Here is a 9,770-nt window from a genome sequence, read left to right as displayed (position 1 = left end):
GCCCGAGTCCCCAGGGGCCAGTGCTGGCACAGGCAGGCGCCACCTCGCAGGCCCGGTGCTGGTCGTTCCTGAAGCCGAGGGATCCGGAGTCGTTGGGGCGGCTTTCGTTTTGTTTCTGCTTCACGTTTGTGACAAAGGACTGAGTCCCCCTCCCCCCCGCCAAAAAAAAAAAACCAAAAATGAGCTCTCCCTCAGATTGCGAGCAAAGCCCTAGTGGGAAGGCCCTTTGAACTCAGTCGCCCCACAGCCTTGTCCTCAGATTCGTAAACCAGTTTTCTAGAGATTTTCAAAGTTAGTGTTACTTGCTCATTAGTTTTAAGCTTTTGGAAAGAGGGTAACCGTGTTTAAAATAATTTTTCCAGTACTTCCTTCAGAAAGATCGTAGAATTCGAAAATATCAAAGTGACTCAAAAATCACAAGATTTTACTACTGTCAAATACAAAAATAAGTTAATCTGCTCCCCAAAGTGCACTGCAAAGCCAGTCTGATGGTCTGGCTTCTGCGGAAGTCCCTTAGCTGGTGGGAGAGAAGTGAGGGGCAAGGCCGCACCCAAGGCCGGGCCGGGAAGAGTGGAGCCCGCAGGCCTCGGGCATCTCTCCGGCCCGGAGCCAGAGTGCGAGGGTGAGGAAACAACCCTCCAGGTTGTTCGGGGGATAAGGAGCATAAGTCTATAAACCAATCCAGTATTTTCTTAGGACGATTTGAGAGAAACGAGTTCTACACTGAAAACGCCCCACAGTCCCCAGGTCTCACTGAGCAAGTGCATTTCCAGAGGTCACCTAAGCCGCACGCAGGAGGGGTCCACTGATGACCAAGCTCTCCGGTCCTTCGTGGCCGCGTACGGCTCCTTCCTCCAGGATCACGATAGAAGGGCAGAGGGACGCCCACAGTTGGTAAGACCCAGCTCGTCGCGAGCGAGGCCCCATCGGCACCATGGAGCCTCACGCCTGAAGCAGACTCTTCCCCGGGGGTCAGAGCCTGGCATAGACTGCCACCCTCAAGAGCTCATGTCACCGAACCACAGAGAAACAGTGACCGGGGGGGCCTAGGTCCCAGTGCGTCCTGCAATTGCACGAGGCAGAAGCGATGATGGAAGAGGAACAGACAGAAGACCTCATTTCAGCAAGGGACGTGTGCACGTCTCTGCAGAACAGATGTCCCTCGGTCGTCTTAAGAGAACGGACCAGAAACAAGCATCTGTTGCTGAGCATCCCCTTCCCCCCATCGTGAGCATGGAGACTGTGGGCCCCACAGGCCACACCTGGCTGCCTGGTGTCCGGGACCCCCGCCCTCGGTGCTCCGGACCCCCCCAGGGTCAAGAGAAACTTCCAAAGAGAAGAGACCTTGGTGCTCCCAGGAGCCTCTCCCGAGGTGTGGCCGGGCCCCGGAAGGAGTACAAGTTAGTGGCATCTCACCGGGAAGCTCCGGGCCCCCGGCGCACGGGCACGTCTGGGCGGCGTCCTGGCGGGGCGCGTACAGCCAGCGCAACTGCCATTTCCCACGAACAGACCCCCAGGGCTGACGGGATGGTAGCCACCAGGCGCGACAGTCCTAAACTCTGGGTCCCTCCTCAGACCCCGAAAGAACAGTTTTCAGAAAAGCACGTCTCCCAGGTGCAGAGCACCTGGTGGTGCCCTGCCGCTGGGCCACGGGCACGCGCAGTCCCGACAGAACCGATCCGCGGGCCTAGCGCTTCACACAAGCTCACCGCAGGGCCGCACCCCCGTCGAGTTGGCTCCTTTCCCTGGGAGAGCTCAGGGCCACGTCAGTAAAGACACATTTCAGCCGGTGGTGATTTGTGAAACAGGTTTAGCAAAAATATATTGAGAATAAAAGCCAGAAACTGGTCAAGAAAAGCCAAATGAAAAAAATATACAAAGTCTTCCCCCCAGTGCTGGTAAGAACCTAGTGCGTTCAGGAGCCGCGCCAGACCCGGGCCGGAGCCGCCGCTCCGAGAGACCCCAGCGTGCAGGGCCCGTGCGGCGGCGCCATTCAGTCCAAATCCACGACCGACAAAACTACGGGGGCAGCTTACACCACTACCACTACCCCCTCTCCTGGGACCGGCCCCTCACTAGGATGGAAAAGAAGCATTTTGAGGAAAAATTTCACATTAGTACAAAACAAGGCATACAGCTGTTGCATAAGAGCAAAATAATGATCAAAACGATAGTTTGCAAGGAATCTGGGGTCTGAGTCCCTGCCCGGGCCCCACCCTGGGCTCGCCTGGGCGACGCGGACAGGTGAGCAGGCCCGGTTAGCGCCGCTAAGGTGAAAGGTAGGAGTGACCCTTTAGAAAAATACTACTCTCTACATTTCAGGTGAGATAAAAACATTTCAAACGCCAATTAATTTCCATTTATAACTTTACCCTACAAAAATAGAATGGGAGGGAACCTTGACATTCTCAGAAATTCAAGTGTAGCTGTAATGCTGTGTAGTAAGGCTGGTTTGTCCTGGAACCTTCCGAACCTCACGGCTCAGACGGGTCATCAGTGCAGACGCAGCGGGTGCTGCTGAGGATGGCTCAGTGGTGGACAGGCGCTCCCTCCCCGGAGGCCTCCGCGGCTTCGAGCTGGGTCCTCCGGGCCAGTTCCCCCCTCCCGCCCCCACCCTGTGTGGCCCTCTACCCCTGGATCTGGCCGAGCCGCCGCCTGGCGCTATTTGCCTTCCGTGACCCTCCGCCAGCACCTCCTTTTCTTTCTCTTCCCCTTGGACTTGCTGGGTTCCAGAAAGGGCTTCCCAGTCTGGGCGCTCCGAGCCGGCGCGGCCCCCAGGTCGTGCTCGCGGCAGCACGGCCGCCCGTCCCGCGTGGAGCCGAGGACCGCCCCGTCCTGGTGCTGCTTGCAGAACGAATTGGGGCAGAAGTGGCAGAAGGACGTGGAAGGCCTGCCGCACACGTCACAGTGATGCCAGGGGCACTCCCACTTGCCTGCAACGGAACACACGTCGTCAGCTGAAATGACGGGAGCGTCAGCATCCTGAAAACCAGTCTTCAAGCCGTCCGTGAAACTAGCACAGACTCGACGCGCCCCCCCCCCCCCCCCCCCCCCCCGCTGATGGAGGGGAGCCGGGCGGCAGGCGGAGGCCGTGGCCCACGCTCCTGGGTCCCGCTGGCACTCTGGCCTCTCTGTGACCTCGCTGTGTCCTGGACCGGTTTTCTACTGGGGATTCGATCTTTCCAGCATTATTTCGTAACAGATTGTTAAGCAGGGATTAGCATCCCGTCACCTGCACGTGCTCTGCTCTCGCATTTGTCTAGAAAGTCTTGCTTTGTTGTCTTTTGCACATAATCCTTTTTCTTTTATACTCAAACATGTTGACTTTTCTTTGTATAGCTTTTGGTTTGGATAAGGGTCTGTTTTACTTCTGAGACTACAGTTAACATTTCACACCGATACCTGTAATCTCTCCAACCCCAGGCTGTGAGAACAAGGCCGAGCCCACCCTGTGTCCCCCCTCCCGGCCCTGCACGTTTCGGGCTGGCTCTGGGGGTCCCCTTCCTACGACAGCTGACAAAGCTGACAGAGCTCTGCTCCCGGAGCCAACGCTTCTTCCCGCGCTCCAGCCCCCGCTCGGGCCAGTCCGAGGGGCTTCCCAGCCGTGCCGGCCACAGACCCAGCCTCCATGTGCAGACCTCCCTGGGGCGGGCCCCGCTTCCGGATTCGCCAACGAGTCTGTGACCAGGAGGGGAGCCATCAAAAAGGACCGCCCCCCCGCCAAAGGCCGCCGAGGGGCCCCGCTCACCCACCGAAGGGCCGCTTGCCCAGGCCCAGGCACGACAGGTGATAGGCCTTGGTGCAGGACTTGCGGTCACACAGCACCAGCTGGCCGCCGTCCCCACAGCGGAAACACTCGTCCTCAGATTCCTTCTTCCCTTCGCCTCTGGTTCTCCGCCGCCTCGTTCTTTTCTTGGTCTTTTTGCCCTTTTCCTCTGAAGAAAGGGATGTTGAGGTCTGGAGAGAAAGAAACACAGTGTGCTTACAAGACCCGCACGGACGGAAGCAGTAACAGAAGGAACCACGGGGAGAGACCACAGCCGCGGGGCAGGTGTGTGCATCTGGGGGACTGTGGACATGCTTTCGCTGGGAGAAGCCGGCGCGAGGACGAGGAGCGCGCCCCCCCGGGGGCCCCCCATCCCGCACGCTCCTCTTCTGCTCCGTGGAGTGCAGAGCGCGGCAGGTAAGACCAGCCTCACCGGAAGCTTCTGCAGCAGCAGCTCTCAGCAGCCCCCCAGACCTGCCGGGGGGGCACACGCCCCCACGGGGTGCACCCTTAGCCCTTTCCCATGAGAACTGCATGGTGAGTGGGAGAAGCAAAATCATTCCCTTGGCTGAAGCGGCAGGTGCCGTGGACACCCCAACCCCGGGCCAGATGCCTGTGATTCCCCCAGTGTTTGGGGCCCAGGCAGGCACGTTCATTGGGCCCAAATTCACGACCTGCCCATTTGATTCCCATTCAGAATCTCGGAACAGGAAGTGGCTTGGAAACGGTGTTGATGCATCCGGTGTAACACGTTGGGATGAGGTGCCACTGGGGCAGGGCAGGCCCTTAACCCAGAATGACTGGCGTCCTCGTGAGAAGAGGAAGGGATGCAGAGACAGCGAGGAGGCCCCGTGAAGATCAAGCCGGGGGTGAGAGGAACAAGCCCACGAGCCAAGAACGCCGAGGCCGGTTGGGAACCGCCAGAGGGAGCTCGGCTCAGACAGCGCTCTGGCTGCAGGCTTCCGGCCGCGGCGGGGCGTGCCCCAGAGACCCCTCGTGCCCGCCACAGCTACCCGCCAACCTGGAAGAGGGGACGGACGTGCGCGCAGACGTCGGGAAGGCTGGCGTCCGCGACCTTACCTTTGGTCTGTCCCCAAGGAACCCGCTGCAGTTGGAGGCCCCACACCGACAGACTGTCTTCTCGTTACCCAAACAGTCGAGGTTGTAGTTAAAGGTCAGCTCTGTCCCTAGGAGAGAAGAGACACGCCACCCTGGAAACACTTTCGTTAGGTCCACAGCGCACACTGCTACTCGCTTGTGCCCACACGGATGTCACGGCCACTTGCCCGCCTCCCTCCAGCCTCGCGGCGTCAGGGGAGCCTGCGGAGGTGTCATACCTGCGGGGATGTCGCACACGGCAAACAGGCCCACGCGAGTGTCCCCGTTCACTGTCCACTTGAGGGTCTCACAGTTGGGCTGGCAGCTGTGGTTCATGAATCGGGAGTAGTTTCCTTTGGGGCCGGCATCAATTATCCGGTCCTGTAAGTTACAACTCGAGTTTGAAGCAGCATTTAGACACGGGGGCAGCCCTTAGCCGTTACGCCCTCCTTTAAAAGGAACTTTCCCCGGCTCGCAGCCTGGCCGACAGTGTTGTACTGGAAACCGTGGTCTCCCGTGTCCACTCAGACAGGACACCCCCAAGCCAGTCCCGTTTCTCTCACTCACGGAGGGCAGGTCAGGACCACGTGGCGAGGACCAAGCCCCAGTGAGTGCTGGTGAGGAAGGGGCGGCCGGCGGGCGCGCCCCAACAGCAGCCAGCAGGTGACAGACAAGCCAGGAGGGAAAGGAAGGTCACCGCCGACGGCCGCCAGCGACTCCCACCAGTGGACACGAACAACAGGAACCTAGTTCCAAAATGGGCGAACGACATAAACACACAGTTCCCGAAGATCGAACCCAGACGCACAAGCACTCGGCGAGGCGTCCGCGCTCCCAAGCAGTGGAGGAAACGCAGAGGAAAGGACAACGAAACCTGACCGCACGGGGTGACGGGGTGGCGGCAGGAAGGGTGTGGATTAGAGTCGCCTGGCACCAGTGAAAACCACGATTACGCAGACATTGTGTCCTGTCCCGGGGCCAAGCCCTTGACGGTACCGGTGCGCATGCGGTCACCGTCCAGGAACGGGGACAGTGCAGCCTGGAGGTCCCTGCCCTGTGAGGGGGGCAGTCGAGGTGAGAGATACACAGGGGAGCAGGGCACTTAAGATCAGGCACACACGGACGGCACTGTGGCCGTGGGTTTGCGCAAAGCTGTGTGAAAGGGGTGAATGTGCAAGCACACTTAATCTACACCCACACCAGCTGTTCCTTTCGATACAGGAATGTGACCAGAGTGGGCTTGCTCTGCAGGGTTCCCTTTCCCACCGGGTCAGGGCCCCTTAACCTCCTGCCCAGTGTATCCTTACCACGGCGCAGCCCCGGCCACCCACACTTTCCAGGGCACACTTCCCGGCTGAGGGCGTGCAGGATTGCACCCGTGGGCAACCTGGTGACCTGCAGCTCCCTGTGTGTGTGTGTGTGTGTGTGTGTGTGTGTGTGTACACACATACATACATTCTGGACACCAGACCCTCAGGAACTAGGTGTCAAGTCTTTCTCCTAGGCAAACACTCGATTTTTAACTTTATAGTTAGTACCTTTTCTCACTCAAAACTTGCCCAGTTTTCCTAACTGTTTTTGTTCATCTTTCACTCTATGCGATGCGCTCGGGGTCTGTGGCCAGCCTTGCACAGCCTCCTCTAAGTTACGCACGAGACCTCTTGTTTCCTGGCTCCTTAATGCATCTGGAAGACCTACTCTTGTGAGCACAGTGAGGGGGCACACTGCCCCATCACCTGCCACTGGGACTGGGCCACACATTCACAGGTAAGCCACGGAGGGTAAGCCACGGAACAGGAGCGAGCGCCGTTCAGTCCTGCAGACTTGGCCCTCTGCATGGGCTCTAGATGGCCCGTCAACGTTTACTTTTAAGTTGTTAACATTTGCGTGGACATCACGGCAATCTTACATTTGGGAAGACGCACATCGTGACATTTCCTCTCTCTACCAGAAATAGCCATGTCTTGTTCATTTGTACCCTCTCACGTGTCCCGCGGGAGAGCTGTCGCAAGTGTTTCCGTGTGTGGGGGGGGGCCCCAGACACCCATGCGCATGGCCTCCGTGAGCCTTCCCCTGCGTCGCCGCGGCTGCAGGCTCCCATCCCTTCCCGAGGCGTCTCAGGCCCCAAGTCAGGGGCAGGTGTTTGCAGCTTCGCCAAACAGGAAGAAACTTCTCCTGGTTTCCGAGTTTTCATTGGGAGGGAGCAGGCTTACATGGCCTCAGTGGATTCCTCGGCATGCGTGAAAGCGACCACAGGTGTGCCTTCCTCCTGTCAGTCAGTCCTGGGCCGGGAAGGCCCCTGCTCTCCCGGGGGTGGGGTGGGGGGCCCATGCACCCGCCCATGGGCCCCAAGCCCACTCCCTCTGCCCCATCACTGGTCGGGGCCTGGGTGGGGGGTGGGGGAGGGAGTGTGTCTTTGGAAAGTACAGGACACCTGTGTTATGTGTGTGTGCGCGCACAAGAGTGTGTTGCACTGTTTGCTACCTGCTAAAGTTGTGTGTTGACTTCAGTTCCCTCATTAACTGTGTTGTTCTTTCAGGCAGAGTTTGTCTATCTGCCCAGGGCCCCTCCCTCTGCCCAGGAGGCACACGCACAGCAGACTGGCCTCCCTGGCCTCTCCCGGCCTCCCTCACTGTTGCCCCACGAGGGATGTGGCAACCAATTTATGGACCAATTTGGGAATCTCTAAATAGGTGAGTTAATTCAATTCCTTTTTTTTATAGACAGAATGATACGCAGGGCACAAGTCTAACCTACCAGCCTGTTCTGTTTGTGGGCGGCCTCCTAATCCTTTCACTGTGAAGTAATGTGCTTTTCGTTACAACTTTCCTGTCACGTTGGACGTTTTGTCCTCCCGACCACCCTTCATAAACAGCCTGGCATTTCCAGCCGTGTGTGGCACCCACAGGCCCACCACCATGGCCTCAGGGACCCCACGTGACCAGTGCCACTTGCTCCCGGAGTTGCCAGCTCTGGTGAGAGGTGACCTGGGCTGCCCTTCGCTGTTCCTTTACTCCTATCAGGAATGATACCTCAAGCACGCTCAGCCTGCTGGCTTATTATTACGTGAGTCACAGAGTTTCAAATCAGATTCCCGTATTTTAGCCAATCTAAACCTTAATCTTATAAATTAAGCCATTTACATTTATTGTGATCATTGCCATAAATGTATTTTTGGGTCTCAGCCATGGTTTGCTTTTTTTTTGTTTGTTTTGCTTTTTGTTTTGTTTCTTTAGAGAGAACAAAGGAGAGGGGGAGAAGAGAGAGAGAATCGAGAGAATCCCAAGCAGCCTCCACACTCATCATGGAGCCTGATGTAAGCCTTGAACCCATGACTCTGGGATCACGACCTGAGCTGAAATCATGAGTTGGATGCACAATCAACAGAGCTAATTACCCTCTTTTCTCTTTTTACCTCCCTCCTACCTCACTGTCTACTTTTCTTTATGCCCCTTGCTACTCATCAATGACCTGGAAGTCACACCTTCCATTTCTATCCGTTTAGTAACTTCCAGTGTAAGTTTAACATGTATACTTTGCCAAAGTATAAAATTAATGAGCTCTCACCCCTGCATCCACACAAAACAAGCAGCTCACACTGGCTTCATGCCACCACTTCTGACCATCAGTGTCCCCTGCTGACACCACAGCCCCTCCTGCCCAGCAGTCACCGCCACAATTCGGCACAATGCCAGCTGGCCAGGCCTGTACAGGTGTGCCCACTGTGGACTTGCTTGCGCACCACACCTGCTTGCGTCTTGCAGGTCACTTCTGAAGCCCTCTTTTTCCTCAGTGGTACTTGACTGTGGGTCAGGGGCTACCGCCTGCCACTCTGTGCTGCGTCTTCTGGCCACTGTCACATGTGGAGGAGTCCGAATGTTTGGCTGTTGCTCCTGGAACATGCTCTTCTCTCTTCTGCTTTCAGTTGTTGCCGTCTCTACTACCCATGTTTGCTACTTTTGGATTTTTAATAGCGTCTCTGGGTATATGTTTATTCTTAGTCATCCTGGTCAAAACTTGTCAGTTTTATCTGATTCCAGAAAATCCTTTTCCCACATGACCTTTGCCCCTGTTCTCGTCTTTGCTTCCACAGCATCTACTAAACGTTTCTACCTTCTGTGTCTCCTGGCCTCTCTGACAAAGTTTTCATCTTTTCCTTTTCCTGTGCCGCAGCCAACAGCCTCTCTGATCCCGGCTTCCGCTCCAGCCATTTGCCCTGTGGTTGCCCAGCGTCTTCTCGGCTGCCTTCCGGGCTCATCTCAACTGTGTGTTAGCTCTTGGTTTGAGGCGTGATCGCCACATCTCCTTTAATGGCTTCAGCCGTTTCTAACACCGTCAATGCTTGTTGTCAGGCTTCAGTCTTACTACTTCTGATTCTCACCAGAAGCGAAGACTTTGTGAAGGTTGCTCACGGAGACCTTGTTCGACGGTGCTCTGTAAACGTTTAAGTGGGACTTCTGCTGTTTTTATAGCAACAGCGAGGATGTGAGGTATGAGTTATTTAAGTGTCTCTCGTGTGTCATTGGCTTTAACTTTTTCTTCAGCCAGGGACCCTACATGAATTATTAGGGTTCAATAATTTCAGGGACCAATTTGCGTGTTAAATGGTCAACTTGGTATTTCTTACAACATACAGGTAGTTCACATTTAGACTCCAAAACATGGTAAGACACATTTTAAATGGTAAACTTCAGATAAAATAACTTCCCTCACCACTACCGCCAAAAAGGGAGGGGGAGGGCAGAGGGAAACATAAATCCGTTCCCCCTGGGCCAGGTTTTTGGGCCCCTGCCCTAGGACCACAGCCCTCTGAGGGGCCTACGCAGGCGCCTCAGCTCCCGCTACCCGCCGGGCCCCCGAGCAGGCCGTGGCAGCGGTCCCCACGTGGGGGTTGGCCCCCAGGAAG

General features: G+C 56.6%; 1 protein-coding gene, 1 long non-coding RNA gene and 1 other non-coding gene across 3 annotated transcripts in view; 1 reads left to right on the top strand and 2 right to left on the bottom strand.

Moving 5' to 3' along the window:
- Window positions 1–1,793: 1,793 nt before the first annotated feature.
- NSD2 (nuclear receptor binding SET domain protein 2) overlaps window positions 1,794–9,770 on the bottom strand; it is an 88,028-nt gene continuing 80,051 nt past the window's right edge. Inside the window, exons 19-22 of the mRNA XM_039232045.1 lie at window positions 5,104–5,245; window positions 4,847–4,953; window positions 3,753–3,957; window positions 1,794–2,933 (exon numbers count right to left, since the gene is read on the bottom strand). Of these exons, the coding sequence (XP_039087976.1) occupies window positions 2,662–2,933; window positions 3,753–3,957; window positions 4,847–4,953; window positions 5,104–5,245 (726 nt within the window). The 3' untranslated portion in view covers window positions 1,794–2,661. The remainder of the gene's footprint in view (window positions 2,934–3,752; window positions 3,958–4,846; window positions 4,954–5,103; window positions 5,246–9,770) is intronic.
- Window positions 5,355–5,479, bottom strand: LOC120231863. The gene has a single exon (XR_005528441.1).
- Window positions 6,515–8,134, top strand: LOC120231803. Its single transcript, XR_005528427.1, has 3 exons — window positions 6,515–7,120; window positions 7,404–7,557; window positions 8,101–8,134. It is a non-coding gene; the product is annotated as an uncharacterized LOC120231803 (long non-coding RNA).

The sequence above is a fragment of the Hyaena hyaena genome, unplaced genomic scaffold (assembly GCF_003009895.1).
Source record: "Hyaena hyaena isolate Hyena2069 unplaced genomic scaffold, ASM300989v1 scaffold_63, whole genome shotgun sequence".
Lineage (NCBI taxonomy): Eukaryota > Metazoa > Chordata > Mammalia > Carnivora > Hyaenidae > Hyaena > Hyaena hyaena.
This window is presented reverse-complemented; position numbering and strand designations above follow the sequence as displayed.